Consider the following 17,261-nt stretch of genomic DNA (forward strand, 5'->3'; position numbering starts at 1 on the left):
GTTTGAGAAACTAGCTACCAAATTGAAGGACCACTTGTCATTCTCAGAAGTTGTAATATTTGCACAGTGGGAAGCTAGTGGTTGAAACAGACCTCTGTTTGAAGTTTGGTTGGTTCAGCTTAGGTTGGCAACTTTGATTGCTCATCCAATTGTTACTTCTCTTCTTTGGAGTACATGTACCGCAGTCGACACTATCCAGAACTTTGAAAAAAAGTTGCATAGGCTATTACTTCTTCTTTAAAACATGTATGACTCTCAAGTGTTTGTAGATGTTCTGCGTGCTCATGAGCACACTATTTAAATAATTCAGGCCTTGTTGCTGCTGTCATTCCAAATGGAAAAAGCCACCAGGAAAGAACAGGAACAGGTGCAGGGTAGCAGGATTGCACACATCCATGCACGCACACAAGTACAGCCACTATCCCTCAAGCAGCAGTAGGAAAGGCAAGACTGACAAAAGAGGGTGAGGTGGAGAGAATCAAGGTTGAGATAGATAGAAAGAAGAATAGGTGAAGCAGAGAGAAGGGAGGGTTATAGGTAGAAGAGTGATGATGAGAGGGAGGTGGGTGAGGCAGAGGGAGGATAGTGAGAAAGAGAGAGGGGGGGTGACTGGTGAGCCAGAGACAAAGGAGGGTGAAGAAGAGAGAGTTGGGTGAGCTAGAGAGAAGAAGGGAGTGGAGGTGGAGGTGCAGTCAGACCAACGAAAGGTGAAGAGAGAGGGGAGAGTGAAGCAGAAAGAGCGGCGAGTGAGATGAGAAAAAGATGGGGGTGGGTCAAACAGAGAGGAAGCCGAGCCAGGGAGAGAGCAGGGAGCGGTGGAGAAATAAGAGGGTGAGGCAGAGGAAGGAGAGATGAAAAGAAAAGGGGAAAAAAGAAAACAAAAGAGGGGGAGGTGGGTAGGTGAGCAGGGTGAGGTGGAAAGGAAGGAGGTTGAGGTGGAAAGAGAGATGGGTGAGGTGGGGAGAAAGGATCATGTGGTAGAGAGAAAGAAGCCTGATGCAGAGCGAACCGAAGAGATTAAGCACGTAGGTGAAACCTCAAGAAAGGCAGAACGAAAACTAGTGTACATGCTCTCAGCAGTAGGTACAGTATGCAGCTCAGCCCCCTTCAAAGCCCCTGCAGCATGCCTGATCCCAACTCACTGATACCTGGGAAATGCTAAGTACCTCCATTCATCTTCACGGCCCACCCATGCTTTCTCTTGGCCCTCCCAGATCCTGAATCCTGGAGCCGGGCCTGAATGTACCCCTCGGGGGCAACTCCTAGTGCCTGGAGTCAGCAGCCCCTCCCATGCCCACTACAAGCCACAACGCTTGCCCGTAACCACCCACTCTTGTATGCCCCCACCCCCAGCCCCAAGGTCCGTGAACACCCCACAGTGCCCTCGGCAGAACCATCACCCCAAAACCGTGAGCTGCGTCTGCCTACCTCCCTCAAGTGAATTGCCATCGACGGCCACCCCTCCACCCCTCGTCCACGCAGGCAACACTCTGCCATGAAGAGCACACAGCGAACCACTGGCAGAGCTCTGCTCAACAGTGCTTGCTCTCGCTGGGTGAGGGGGCCCATTCCCCCCCCCTGGTCCCCCCCGCAATGCAAGGACAGTAGGGGCCTGTGTTACGCCCTTGGTCCACAGTCAAACACTGAATATTACTGCAGTCATCCTTCCAGGCCTTCTGCAAGAGTTCTCACCCACTCCTGCAATTAAAAAACCCTGCCTGGCTACCTGTAGAATCAGTGGCTTCCTTAAATGTAACAATAAAGGGTTACTTACATGTCTTCAGAGCACTGTCACCTTATCCACTGTCTCTGCACAAAGAACAGAGCATGCTGGTGTTTGCTGAATATCAGGACAAGCAAGGTGCATGGCTGAGGGGTCCCGGGCCTCCTGCAGGGGTGGGGCGGGGGGGGGGGCCCTTTGATTGCACACACAGAGTTCTATCACCTCTCTCTCCCTCTCAGCATTGCTTCTTCCTTTGAACTTCCTTTTGACCTTCTCCTGAGCACTGCTCTGTCCACTGTTTCTTTCTGCACTCCAGCACTCTGGTTTCCTTATAAATCATGGGGTGCCTTCCTTCCAGGCCTCCGTACACATGCAAGAAACAAAAGCTATAAATTGTAACTGTTTTTTGTGTGCAAGATCTTCAGAAAACTGCCTCCTGCCCAAAGAAAGGCTGAAGCTGGTTAGAACTGGTGTGCAGTGCTCAGGCCTGTGCTCAGCACTCTCTTCACTGTGGGGGCTGAGGGGGCCCCTTCAGGAGTAGGGAAGCATGGAGCTGCAAACTTTCTCCAGGTCCAGTCAGCTCTGTGCTGCCTCAGAGGACAGGGCCCTCTCTGGGGCCCCCACCCCATCCTTGTCCCGGCCGGGCCTGGTGCAGGGTTGATACTTTGTTTCTCTTCAGTCCACAGCACGTGCAGGGCAGGCCGCTTTACAGGCTGCTTTAGGGAGACAGAGGGGGCCCCCTTCACTTACTGAAGCCTGCCCCCCCTACCCCCACCGTGTGTGTCCTCTGTCTTCCATCCCAGGCCTGTCTTCTCTTCAAGCTCCTTTACTCATTGGTTTCACTTTCACCTCCTCTTCTCTTGCCTTACCCCGCTGGCATCTCTCTCACTCTCCCCCCCCCCCCCCACCCATCTGTCTCCGCTCCTTCGCTGTTTGTCCTCCCCCTGCTTCGTGTGCCTGGTACACTTTCAGAGGCCCGGGCCGGCCTGGACTGGAGACCAATTATTAAGAGGCCGGGCCCCGGCCTGCACCTTAAGTAATAAAGAAGATGACTTCGTGTGCCTTGCTAGCTCTGCTCAGACTGAGGGGCCCCTGAGAGGCCCCTGCAGCGCAGGGCCCCCCCGCACTGCGGGGGCTGCGGGGGCCTGTGTTACGCCCCTGCAGACACGTGCTAACGACTCTCGGGACGAAAAACAATGACGGATTGCAGGCCAGGGAGGTGTTACTTCCCTCCTGCAAAAAGCTACTAGGGTGTTGGCCCCAAAAGACAGACTCCATTGCTAGGGTAGACAGGCTGGCACAGGAAGCAAAGAGGGGAAACCAGTTGCCAAACCGGTTTCTTCAGGGGCATGTAGACCTGAAGTAGCCATACCTCAGTGTGGGCTAGGGAGATCTGTACACCAAGAGAGGGATCTCGCCGTTTTGGGAGTGGACAGAATGGTGCATCCTAGGGTAGCCAGTTGCCACACTCCACAGGAAATGGTCACCAGGTGGGAGGGAACCTGTCAGCCCATCGGCTACCAACAACATCTTGCCCTGAAGGCACTTTCCGAGCATAAAGGGGGCATCCCTGGCACCCAGACCTCAGATCTTGACTGACTTGGCAGAAGAACCATAAGGAGGGCTGTCCTGTTGCACCGAGGAACCAGCAAAGAGAGGCTGCACCGACAAGTACTGTACCCACTGCACCTGGTGGCTAGGGAAAAGAGGGACTGTGCCTGACGTGTCATGCTCAAGGAGAAGGTGTTTTCACAGCCATGCAAGCCATCAGAACCCCAAAGGGCAGCTGATTGACCTCCTGTTTTAAGAACAGGAAGACAACAGCTGAAGAAGCCTGCTGGAACAAGTAGGTAGCCCAAAATCGTCAAGCCGCTACCACCACCGCCATGCAGCTCTAATGACCAAGACCCAGTGCGCCGAGCTGCACCTAAGTTTGCTGAGCTAGGGAGTGCTGTCAGCAAGTTGCTGGGACATTCAAAATGGGAATTTATCGACCCAGGAAGGATTGGCTTGTGAACACAACAACAGGAGACTGGTAGTTCACTGGCAACTGAAATTTGGCAAAACCGGAGAGGACTCTGTGGGAAGTTGACCCTTCAACCAGGACCCCCTCACCATCATCGTGGGCCAAGGAAACTTTGCAGGAAGACCTCGTTGACCACATCGCAACCACAGCATTTTTGGAGCACCTTCAGCAGCCTTCATCTCTTGCATCAGGACAACTCCATAGGAATCCATTAAAATGCAGATAATGTGCATGGAAATGCTGGAAGACTGCTTCTTCTCTGGAGGTAATTGATCTTGAGAACCTTGCTGGTGCCCTTGATTAGCTCCTTGCTGGAGTTAGTTGACCTAAGTACTTTTAACTCACCTTACTGACACTTATCTTCATTGCCTCTGAAAAAAGTTTCTAAGTGTCAATCACCACACTGACACCTACGTTTTCTCTAATAAAAAAATTCAAGTGTCCTTTTCATTGACTTTGCCAAGGCTTGTTTGCGGTTGAGTAAAATTGCCTTGATTTATTATTGCTTGGAAAATCTATACCTCTAAAACCCTCAGGCGAATCTTTTTTGCTCTAGTGTCTAAATTCGTATAAATATACAGTCTATTTTTATAAATTGGAGTCAGATTTCAGATTTCTTCTTAATCTGTTTTGGTGCTGTTTAAATGCTTTACACTTGTTCCTATGTGTAAGTCCTGCTGCTCTGTACCATAGGTTTTACAGATGAAACCTACTGGACCTAAAGGTGTTGGTGAGTGTATTACATAGTGAGGTCGCACAACCACACCGTATAAGACACCCCATTTCCTCACAATTAAGCACATGTACAGCTAGGGAAAGTGCCCACTATTCATAAATGAATGACTAAGATGTTGTGAACCATTCCCTTGCCTAAGCTTGAAATACTTTTTCATAACTTTGGGCAAAATACTCCAACCATTCTCAAAGTCTGAGTGAAAATTATTCGGAACACAAAGTAACACAATATAAAGTTTTAAAGATTCCTTTTCCACACTGGTTTGTAAACGGAATGCAAATATTCTGAATCACCGGGAACTTTTCAAAAATGGGTATCATATGTACACTTTACTGTTTTTTTAATTACTAATGTGAGTACATGAAGTAATACCTACGAAATGTGGGACATTTGTTTATGTTTCAAATCTTACAAACTGCTCAAATGTAAGGGCGATGGCAAGTCAGTTACAAAGTTAAAAGTCAAGTGTTATAGAGTCATTCAGACCACGGTGAATCCTGGTGATAAAGCAAATATCCACACATGAACCTGCACTGGCTTTAGCACCTAGCTGCCTGTTTGTTCTCACGTTTCCACCATTTTCAGTTGATGGCACCTTTCGAGAGCAAAGCCAGGACCAACTGAAATAACAGGCGCAAAACGCACTTGTTGTTTGTACCAATGTAAAAATCTAGGGTAAAACTAGGAATTTGCTGCATGCAAATGTTATTTGCTCTGGGAAGATTTTGCGCCGGGGTTTAACACCATACTTCACAGGAAGTCCTAATCTTAAAGGCTTCTCCTTAAACTCTCCAAAGAAGGCCTCTCATTAGCATTTGAAATTCCTCTGCCTTTGAGAAGAATACCCACCACTAACTATGTGCCAGTGTGGGCACTTTTAGACTCCCAGAAAAAAGAGGGATTCTATTCCCCTTTATTGCAGCGTGTGCACGTCCACCCCAGCGCCATTATGCTGACACTTACTTGCAGCCCTTTCGCGTGCACTGTCCCCGACCAGAGCAGAACTTCAAGCAGGATGGTCCAACGTACACTGAAAATACACAACAAGAGGATACATGAAAATTAGCCCAAAGGAAAACACTTTTCATAAAAATGGGATCTCACCTGAATGCAACACCTGAAGCAACAATGACACCGGAAATGGGTTTACACAATTGAACTCTTTTTGTTGAACAGAAGCATACTAAACATTAAATCATACAATACTGAAAACAATACATAAGGGCTGGTAACGAGAGGCCCGATAACAAGATGGGATACTATTGCATCACAATACTGGGCGGTACTTCCCTACTTGAGCTGTAACATCTGGAACGCGGAATAACATGTGGAAACTGCTGTTACTGGCCTGTGTTTTGGGACATACCTCCACCTGCTTTTCAGCCGCGGCCGTGCAGGTAAGAGCAGTGGGGAGGTGGGGCCGGGTTTCGACAGACAACGATGAGGGAAAATTAAATAAATAATTAATTTCCCTCCTCATTGCCTGTCGAAATACCCCACCGCTCTTACCTGCAAGGGTCGCGGCAGGTGCTTTTTGAGGTGTACATGAGCCTGGAAATACCAGGGCACTTGCGCTTGTTGATCAACTGAAAATGGGTGCCTTTGCCCACAAACAGGGTCACTGGCTATCTTGGACTAGGCCCGCTAATGGCTAAGAATAGTTACTAATGGACAGTGCTCAATCATGGTATAACTCTGCAGGGTTTGAACACTGCATGCTCTTAAAAAAGGAAAGGTGCACCCTGACTATCTGATTGGGAGAGTGTTAAACCCATGCTGGCATTTGTAGGCGGTCACACTCCAGGACCTTGTATATTATTATGCAAAGAGAAGGCAAAATGTATACTAGCTGCATCCAGTCTATAGGACAAACTAAAGCCATCAGAAATCCGAGTTTACCTTATAGGGCAATGAATATGTCCCAGTTAGAATTGCAATGGGGGCTTACGGTTTGTAAGTTAAAGTCGGATAAAGATGACAAGGTTGCTTAGCGGGGATAAATACTATAACGTTTCCAAATGTTAAGTAATGTCTGCAATTCTTTTTTAATGCACCTCACAATTTGCGCTACCCTCAGTGTTGACTGTAGTGTTACATCAAAGTTTGGTGTCACACTACAGTCAATACTGAGTGTGGTGTAACACTACAGTCAACACTGAGGGGAGTGCAAATTGTGGACTGCATGTACCATGATGCAAAGGAGCAAACTTTTCTGGGATGTGATGTAGTGTCTGGCCACACCCTTTTCCCGGCCCAACCTGATTTTCATGACCTCCTCTACCATTTATCTCACATTCCTAATGCGCCGTTTTGTAAAAATTTGCGTTCCGGCCCATTGATTACACTTCATCCGACCCGAGCTGGGGATTCCGACCCGAGCCGAAGAGTACGGCTCGAGCAAGAGATTCCGGCCGGACTGTGGACGTAAAGATACAACTCGCAAATGACCTCCATGAATACAAAAATCGTAAAGTTAGACTTTTGTTTCAGATAGCTTTTGTGAATCGGGCCCATGTGTTACCATGGCCACATGCTGCGTAACTTAAAAAACTTTATGGAATTTACATTGAGAATGTATTTCTTATACACCAGGGAAAACCTTGCATACAATTTTCATGCAGAGGATAAACCAAAGTTACTTTGTGTCGTATCCATAATTTTCACAAAATGTATTATGCATATTTCATTTAGAAAAGATATCTAAGTGTTTACCATCCTAATGTATAAGTATGAAGACATACAGTGCTGTAGGAAGGGGGACGGGGCGGCAGCGCCCCCTCGCTCTTACCAGCAGCCGTCGCAGGGTGGCAAACGCAGGGACCGCAACGGGCGGTTAAAGGTCTTGCTACGCCACTTAAGAGATATCTGTCATCAAAAAAGCCTACAAAAGCACATGCATCATTTTAATGCAGGAGGGTTTTTTTAAGTGTCAAGAGTTAGGGATGCATACGTAGATCACATGCTTGCAGTGACGGCTCCTCCGCTAAGGTGGAGGAGGGTTCCCCCACTGCTCTAAAAGTAGTGCAAAGGAAAAATAAAATGACAATAACAGAACGTTATTATCATTTTATTTTTAGTGCAATGGAGCTAAGTTAGGACAGGGCCGGGCTCGGCTAGCGTCAGAGGGAGGAGTGGTTGGTGCACCATAGGTGCGCAGGACAGTTTGGGAGTCCGTCTTCATCTGGTCAAACCATCATGCACACTTAGCATGTTCTCCACCCAGCTGTATTGCACAGCCCACTCCCTGTCTGAGCACTGAACCAGGGCACTCAGACCAATTATGACGCTGCTGTCATGCTGGTGACAGCAACATCATGATTGGTTAGGGGAGTCTGGGATCCTGGTTGCTGCCAGGAGCCAGGAAAACAGCGAGGATGGACGAGAGCTGGCAGCTGGCGACTGACAACCAGCAGGTAGGTCGTCTTTTTCCCCCTTTTTTACAACTCATCCCACCCCCACCACCATTCACTACCAACCGCCACTGAATGCATGTGATCTGTATTTTATTATGGCGCCAAATTTACCTGTGTATCAAAGAAGTTTGTCAGACTTTTGAGAGATTACAACACTAACCGTTATCAATTGCCCACATGTTCCCCCGAATCGGTCCCGTTTGCCGCCATCTGAGCCTGGTGTCTCTGGTCAGTGCTGCGTTAGGAAGGGGAATGGTGATTCTGTTCCATCTAAAATTAATTAAAAAAAATAGCTGCCCTTTAGATGTCAATATGTTCAACATTTATATCCAGAGACATTCATCTTTCACATTCCCACCTTCTACATTTAGCTAAACAGCAATATGATTATTGTGGTAACCCGGGTAAACTTCCACCACAAGATGTTACTGCATTGCCCAGTAGACAGTCTGGCAAATCGAACACTACCCACTACAGGTCTCTTATGAGGATCTTGAGTATTTTATTTTGTTTTACATAAATACTGACTGTAAAAAATCGACTATCACTTTATCATGAAGGTAAGTATGTATTGTTAGGTATAGATTTAATGTTTTAATTCCACATCTGTGTACCTTGAGTCCACACACACACACATACACACTTATAGGTAGCAAATACACTGCAGCTTATATTTTTGCAGATTCATATTTCCAACCATACTATTCTAATGTACGCCTCTCACCACCCCATTGTATTTCAACAAATCACCTCCGTTGTCGGCCAGCACTGTGGTGCTAATACAAACAATGCTGCAATGCTGAAAAATGATACAGAATGGTACAGTCAAGTAAAATAGCCAGCTTTTGGGTACATCTGTCTTTGCACATATCATCCATAAATCTTGTAATTACATGCTGCAGTGATCAGGAGTCAGCAGATGTCCGCAAACCAGCAACATATGTAATCCCCTCATGTCCCACCTGTCTGAAAAGAGCTTCAATTTGAAGTTTACCCTTCCTCTTTATCTTTTGTCACCGGCCAGTCCAATTTTCTCAGGTGTGTCTGTAGAGGAAAGTAAATATATATGCAAGTTTGCATATATATCCCCAGTGCTTGTTGCCTAACTGACAAGTTGAGCAGCATCCGAGTCATGTAAATGATTGAGAGCACTCATATGTTTTTACTTCGCAGTCGAAACTGTGTACGGGAAGCTAAGTAAGATCATGAATGAGGCAGTATGGAACTTCGTTTTGAAATGGCTGCGACTGTTTACTTACTTATGCCTACTACCCTTCCAGGGGTATAGGCCAATTACCAGAACTCTTCAGCCATCTCTGTCTTGGGTTTTCTGTCAATCTGACTCCAGGTGTAGCTCAATTCCTTGCATTCAGCCTCGAGGCATTGGCACCAGGTGTTTCTTGGATTTGGAGGACTTTCCTCAGACAAGTGTTGATGAAGGTTTGGACTTTGTTGCTGGTGGTCACTGTTGTCCTTCAAGTTTCTGCTCCATACAGAAAGACTGATTTTACGTTGGTGTTACAAAGCCTGATCCCAGTTTGCCACGTTAGGTTTTTGGAGCTCCAGATCTTCTTTAGCTGAATGAAGGCTGCCCTTGCTTTGCTGATTCTTGCCTTGACATCGGCTTCTGTGCCGTGCTCCTTGCCTTTGACACTTCTCAGATAGGTGAAGGCCTCAACTTCTTCCAGTGCATTGCCTGCAAGAATGACTGCAGCTGTGCTGGCTGTGTTAGTCTTCAGGTTCTTGGTTTTCCCCTGTGGATGATGAGGCCAAGTTGTGCTGATGTGGCTGCCACATTGTCGATCTTCTCTTACATCTGCTAATGAGTATGAGAGAGTAGGGTCAGAAAGACCTGTTAAAAACAATGCTGGGAAGATAATCATGGGTAACGAAGGCCAACAACGATGGCTGAGCACTTTGAAGAACTGCTGAACCAACCTGTGATGCAGTCTCCACCAGACATGCTGCCATCTGACAAGGACTTGCTAATCAACTGCAGTAGTCCAACCCATGCCATCAAACATCTGAGAAATGGGAAGGCAGCAGGACCTGACAACATTTCTGTGGAGGCACTGAAGGCAGACATTGAAACATCAGTAGACATTCTCTACCCCATGTTGGAAGGATCTGGGAAGAGGCAAACATTCCATTAGACTAAGAGTAGGGATATCACATCAAAATCCCCAAAGAAGGTGGCCTGAGTAACTTCTGGGGCTGCTGTTCTGAGGAGTCTTAAGGATTGGGTCACAGGTGCTGGAAATAAGCCAAGCATTTAATCATCATTCTGGAACATGCATTGGAATCCAGAGCCTCCTTGGGACGACAACAATGTCAATTGAGTTCCAGCCTTCATGGAGTCACCAGAGACAGCTATAAATAAGAGGTGCGTGAGAATGGCTAGAGAAAGATGGATTGATTTCTGATCTCCTACGGTTTGTGAGGTCAGGCCAGTGAGTGTGATCACAAGGGACATCCAGAGGCATCTAAGATTGTTCGGGAAACTGGGAACATTTTACACCCTGTGGACAGACCTCCAGCACGGTACATGGTCACTGCCTGGACACGTACAGCAGGTGTCCTCAGGTATTCGATGAAACTGTGGCAATCATGCCTGGAGGGCCGAAGTAATATGAGGCCCTCTCAGAGGGCTATGGCTTCATTCAACAGCTAGCCTGAGGTTAGGACATATTGCCTTCTGCTGTATGAGAGGAGAGAGACCCAGAGAAGCGAGACCTAGAAGTGACCTTATTCTGATCACTGCTTCCACATTTTTTTTTTTCTTTTAAAGGGTGAACCACAGGAGGAGAGGCCCCTTGGGATGGCAAAATGTAATGTTCTTTCATTCCTTATTGACTGGAGCTTGAGGACTACAGAGATGGTGCCCATGTGCAACCGATTATATCGACCTCTCTTTGAAACAGACACACGGCTGTTCAGCTTTAGTTACTTCTAAGTCCCTAGAGAAGGTAAGGTTCCTAAGCGATTCCCTGTAGCACAGTGGCCATCTTTACTAGCCCAGTTTCCTATCAGCATATAATCTGATTTTGCACACAGAGTTCCTCCTGCAAGGCAGCGTGGAGCCCAAGACTTTGTTCTTCCCAAAACCATTCCACTGGTTCATCTGCCGAGGTTTCCTTTTTTCTTGTCTTACAAAACCTGGCCTCTCAGCTGGTCTTCTGCAGCTGTCCCATATGTATGCTAAAATGAGGGAGCACACCACATCCACAAGGAACCTCAAGAAGTTTATACAAATGATCTTAAAAATTGGAGGACGAGGAGCGAACTCCTCAGAGGGAACTCATGATGCATGTTCCTCACTGACTGGTCGCATGGTATGCTGTCATTATGATTGTTTATATGCCCCATTTGATGATTATTCCTCCCCTTCACCACCTCTAAGTGTAATACATGCCTTTATCAGTTTAGTGTTGTGTGCATACACGTTACTTGTTGCTCTGTGTCACTAGAGACAGTGGCATTAAGGAGCAAGTAACCTGTACAGTTCCTTCAACTCTACAGGTCTTTTCACTTCTTGGTAGTGACACACAATTACTTCAAACATTCCACGCTAGACATATGTCTGAACAAAATCCACTGAAGGCCCTTTACAGCCTCTTCTTATCACATTATTCCACACTTCACTGAAGGCAGATCCATTGCTGGGCAGTAGACATTCGCCAAGGAGGAAGAAAGGTAGAGAATTCTGTTTACCAAAGCCTATATATACACTGCTTACCGTTAGAACTGGAAGATAAGATAACCTAAGTCAAGCTCTTGAGAGTAGGAATCCAAACCGGCCTCCTACTGCTATGGCTTCATGGCTAGGTTTAGCTCACTTTTAGTACCCACCCTTTGCTCACTAGTGATTTTTATAAAGACTTGTGTCCTTGAAGATCATGCGGTTTGTGGATGAAATGGGTAAAGAATCACATCAGCGATAATTCAAAATGCTTCCCCTCCATCAGGAAATCCTTTATAGGCAGAAAAATAAAAATATGGCATGGTACCAGAATATGATGGCCTAGCCGTCGTCTGACAAAAATATTGTGTTCTAAATACAGTTTACAAAATAATCGATACACTGGAGGTAATAATAGAAAATCTACATCCACTGGGCAATATTTTAATAAACAATATCTGGACCCTAATGTTTATGCCAGAGGAAATGGCTGTTACTGATATTATGACATAGACACAAAAATCTACCACCTATTAGCCATGAATTGCGGTTCAAGAAAGGAGCTAAAGACAAAAGACTCCTCTTACAGAGCCAATAAGGCGCCTCAGAGCCCCTTGGGCTCTGCCAGAGATACATATATCCTTCCATCAACCACCCTCCTTAATACTGAAAAGAATCTCACATTTCCTGCCTTTACCTAGCTCCTTACTTAAGGATTTTGAAGGTGGGATTTTGTGTGTGTGAAGTTGGAAGGAGATCTTTGCAACTCACATATAGAAAAACATCTTGAAACAATTGCAGTTCAGCCTAGAAAAACTATGCAACATGTATACTTGAAGAGGAAACGTCTGCATACGTTTTCCTGCTTGGTCCACCGTTTAGAATGAACATTAGCCAATGAATATTAACTCAATGCACAGAAAAACTGGCACCACCGAAGGCAAAGTTAAACTAGGAAACTTCTCAAAAAGCAAAACGTCACATGTTCTAACCCCCTATGATCCCCTACTGCGTTTCACCTCTCTTTCCCTACAGACAAGGTATATATGAACTGCTGGTGCATGCATGCAATGCGAACACAATTGAGGTTTCTTTCAATCCATGTTCTCTGTTCACTAAGTTTTATTTCTTTTAAGTAGCTGTCTTTCCAAGCCATCTGCATATGTCTTTAACAAAATGGCCACAACACCTTCCTTGAGTTACTTTCCTCCACAGATGTTTATACAGTTATCACCTTTTTTTTCATCTCTTCTCTGGTTATTAGATTTTTGGACCGTGTATTATTTTACTCTCAAGCTCGAGGCTGTATTTGCTTGGAAAGCTGGTTTGGGATTAAATTAAATGTCAATATGAAATGAGGTACACTAACAATCACACATTTGTCACAGGCTGGTTTACAGAATGTGAAACATCCTTCATCACTTGAACCTTAAAGATTAAATGATAGAAGGGTGGAAGGGCAATTCATCTTTCGCAACATTGAAATTCTAATTATCTAAAATGATTGCAGGGAACCGTAATTGCGAATGGCATAACAATGGGCAATCTGCCAGGATCTTGCGACAGCGCAGACATGGTTAGCATGGACCACTTTAGTGCAGTGGTTCATAGGGATTGTTCTGCAGACTGCCTGGGGGTTCTAATCTTTTGTTTGTGGGTTTTCAAGGAGTGATGCAGGTGAAGTGTTCATCCCCCTATCTACACAGGCATGCAGACTCTAGCAGCTCACAAGTTCTAACACACATACTCACAGCTTCAGGTGGAAATGGAACCAGTACCCTTTTTCACATCCCACTGCACCCAGCATCCATTCACAAAAGAGGGCAAGTTCCTTTAAATCTATGGAGGGTACACAACTGAAGGCTGGACGTCTCCATTGGCTAACATAGCACTGACTCTATAATCTTAGGAAGAGCTAATGTTCACATTTTTTTAATTTTTTTTTTTTTACCGGAGATTGACTTCTTTGTGCCAGCAGACTGTACCACTCTATCCAACCTCTGGGGAACATGTTTCTTATATTGATTACTATGGATGATAAATCCATCATTAAAATAGACAGCGATCTTCTTCAGATCCAATCCTAGTCCTCCTGCACCCCCTCATTTACTGGGCTGTGGCAGGACCACTGGCATGGCTCCCTTCATTCACAAACAGCCTCCCCCCACTAAATTCATGTGAGAAGGGCAGAGATAAAAAGTAGAGTCAGTAAATTGGCCCTGCTCCACCACCAAATTGGGAAGGGACAGAAGACAAAATAGTTCTGTGGTGTTCTGGAGGCCTTCTCCTGCAGCTCTCGGAAGGAAGGGGGCTGCAGAACCAGACTGATGGTCAACTGAAGCTGATCACCACCAACTTAAACTTTCATATCTAATTTACTTTCTGGGAGCATACCTCCTTGTGTGGTGGAGGCAAAGCCAGCCTGCAGAGGAATGATTAGGGGTGAAAGTGGCAGGAATGCCCAGTGAACTTTCTGGATAGGTAGGCTGCTTCCCAGCAAAGCTCTTTTCAGACACCTATGGGATGCTGAAGCTCACTAATCCCAAAGGTGCACAGGGAGTTCATCGGGATGTCATGCTGGGTCTCATGACTCAGCCAATTAATGCTTCCATCCTAGGAGTTTGAGTTTGATTAAAAAATATAAATCCCAGCTCTCAGCCTCTCATTATTTGGAGACCTATACAATGAATACCATTACGTTGGGTAACAGTAAACCTCTGCTATCCCACACCAAGATATACCAAGGAACGAACATGCGCTTCACAAAAGCAAGTGTTATGTTATTTTTTCTTCTGGAAGTGTTTTCCTACATATTTCTCCACACCACTGTATGCACAGTGGCCCTAGATGAATCAAACCTCTGTCAACTCATCCCCATCATTAGTTTTCCTTTTGGTCGTGTGCCGCTACTAGATCTTCCCAAAACATTAATTCGAAGTTTTGCCTTTTCTATGGAGTCCATTTTATTTTTCTCTCACGAAAACATGTATCCTGATTGTTTCTTCCTTCCACAAAAATACCTCAATATATCTTCTCGAGCCTCGCAAAAGTTGTTTTTTTTATATCAGGGGCCCCTGGACGAGGAGATCATCAGAGCCCTCTACGCTTTGCGTGGTCCTAAAAATGAAACGTTTGTGATGGGCAGTGTGAATCAGCAAACCCCCATGCATTTCCAACAACAAAGAGCTTGCTGTTAAACGTGCCATTTCTGTGAGGGAAAAGAGGTCAACACACCCACCAGTGCGAACATTACATGCCATCCCCAGCTGAGACAACAATCTGTCTGAGTGCCATTGTGTGCCAGACATAAATATGGTCTTAAGAAGCATTGTTAGAGGAGCCAGGTATCTTACCCACTGTAGTTCTCAGAAGAATAGATGGTGCTGTGGGGAAGGTGGGGGCCAGCACACAGCTCAGGCAAACACTCTGTGTGAAGTAAAGACCAAGAGCGTCCGTGATTTGTGGAAAACTCCAGGCTTACACTGACAGGAAAAAGCAACAAAGACAGAAAAGGGACAATTTAGCCAGGGTCAACTGCACATTTTCTACAAGTCCAGATGTCTTTGAAAGATCTCAAATCATTAAGTACAATTTTAAAGCTCAGAAGGCACATGTAGTAAGAGAAAGGAATAACCAAAAAACTCATCTTTAACATACACACGTTCACCCACCCCAAATAGGGATAAAAGAGGACAAAGAAAGGTATGGAGGCAAATAGAAAATACAAAGAGAGAAATAACAATGGAAAGAAATACAAATGAGAGGAAAGGGCCGATCGGGAGAAGAAGGGAGGAAACGGAGAGAGAAAGAAGAAAGAAAAAGAACAAACTTAACAAACAAAGACAGAAAGAAAGAAAAATAGATTGAAAAAAAGGGAGATGAAAAGAAAAGACAGACAAGAAAAAGCAAAAATTACATCAAGAAGAGAAAAAGAAAAATAGAAAGGAATAAAAAAGAACGAAAAATGAAAAAAGAGGAAAGAAAGATAATAATGGAAACACAGGTAAAGGAAACAGTGAAAAAAAATAGAAAAGACAAAGCTATGTGATATTTCTTGAAAGGAAAAAGAAGCTGAAGAACACCTTTGCAGCAGTTGCTTGCTCTTTTACTTGGATTACTGGTTTGAGTTTTGGCATCGGCTCAACATCCTGTGATTCTGGACAAATCACTTAGGCCCAGATGCATCAAGGTAAAATCCGCTCGCAAAGGGGCAGATTCTCAAAATCTGCCCCTTTGCGACCGGTATTTTTGCATTTGGGATGCATCATCCCATATGCAAAAATCGCAAATTAAGAATTCGCTAAATTGCGATTACTTGCATTTAAGGAATCTCAAATTGAGATTCCTTAAATGCAATGCATCAAAGTTTAAAAATTAGCGATTTCGCGAATATGAGTAGCAAATTACCATGAAGTTCAACTTCATGGTAATTTGCAAAAACTTTGAAAAATGCACTTTTGTGCATTGTTCAAAGTTTCATGTTGCGCACACACATGCCCTAAGGGCATGTGTGTGCGTAACATATGTGCACAGATCAATTTCAGGGGTGTAACAGGGTGTTCTTTGGACACCCCTGCACCCTTGAAATTGCATTCTCAATTTGCGATTCGTTAATTGCGATTTGCAAATTGAGAATGTCTTCCCATTCATTCCTATGGGCCTCTAGGCCCATAGGAATGAATGGGGAGGTATTCCTTAATTGCGACTCGCAATTTGCGAGTCGCAGTTAAGGAATTTTAAGAAATCGCTATTTTTTAGCAATTTCTTCTTGCATAGCATTTTGCTATTCCTTATTAGCGATTCCTTATTTTTTGCTAATAAGGAATCGCAAAATGGACACTTGATGCATCTGGGGGTTAATCTTCCCCTGCCCAGAAAAAAAAATGAACGTGTCCTTGTGTAACGTTAACTGGTGCTGAGGTAAAGCGCTCCAATAATTTCGGGTCGAGTTTGCACTATGCAAAAACTGTAAAAAACTGAAAAAAATAGACGCATAGCTCGGTCGAAGGGAGGAAGGGAACATCAGGACTGTGACAAGGAAAAACAGGATTTAGCATAAAAAATATTAGGTCTTTTCATGTAAATGTAGTCTTAAACTGAAACAGCAAAGCGCCCACTGAAGATTCATCATTTCATCAACAGTCAACCAATTCTACTGAGTCTGCATACTCATCAATGGTTGCAGATCCGGAAATCCACTAGGACCCTAAAAAACAAAACTAGTTGGAGCACCCCGTGTCTAGAGAGTGTAGCAGAAATTCCACTTAAGAGGTTGAATGTGAAAAAAATCACTTCTTATGCAAGACAAGTCAGACAGGGCTCATGAGGCGCAATGCCTCAATGTCCTCCGAGCCAAGGAGACAGCTATCAAAAACTCCACAGCACGGAGGACAGCTACAGATACCTTATAAAAAGGCTCAAACAGTTGTTTCTAAAGAACCAAAAGAAACAAGTAGAATGCCAAAAGGCTAACAGTTGAATGTCTGACCAGAAAGTGAAACTCGAAAGAAGGTGCATTACCAAAGACTCAATACAAGTCAATTTGGGCTCGGGCCTAACAAGAGATGGCCTAGTCTCAAACTGTAACAAAATCACATTGTCCCTGAAGGTAACATTTGAAAAATATTTATAATTTGTATTAATGTCACATTCATGATCATTTAGTCAATATGACCACAGGGAAT

At 44.9% G+C, this 17,261-nt stretch overlaps 1 protein-coding gene across 1 annotated transcript in view; it reads right to left on the bottom strand.

The window, feature by feature from the left end:
- Positions 1-17,261, bottom strand: part of RELN (reelin) — a 1,711,021-nt gene that overhangs the window by 647,152 nt on the left and 1,046,608 nt on the right. Inside the window, exons 15-17 of the mRNA XM_078679027.1 lie at positions 14,931-15,059; positions 8,059-8,168; positions 5,449-5,515 (exon numbers count right to left, since the gene is read on the bottom strand). Of these exons, the coding sequence (XP_078535153.1) occupies positions 5,449-5,515; positions 8,059-8,168; positions 14,931-15,059 (306 nt within the window). The remainder of the gene's footprint in view (positions 1-5,448; positions 5,516-8,058; positions 8,169-14,930; positions 15,060-17,261) is intronic.

The sequence above is a fragment of the Lissotriton helveticus genome, chromosome 1_1, assembly GCF_964261635.1.
Source record: "Lissotriton helveticus chromosome 1_1, aLisHel1.1, whole genome shotgun sequence".
NCBI classification, from domain to species: Eukaryota; Metazoa; Chordata; class Amphibia; order Caudata; family Salamandridae; genus Lissotriton; species Lissotriton helveticus.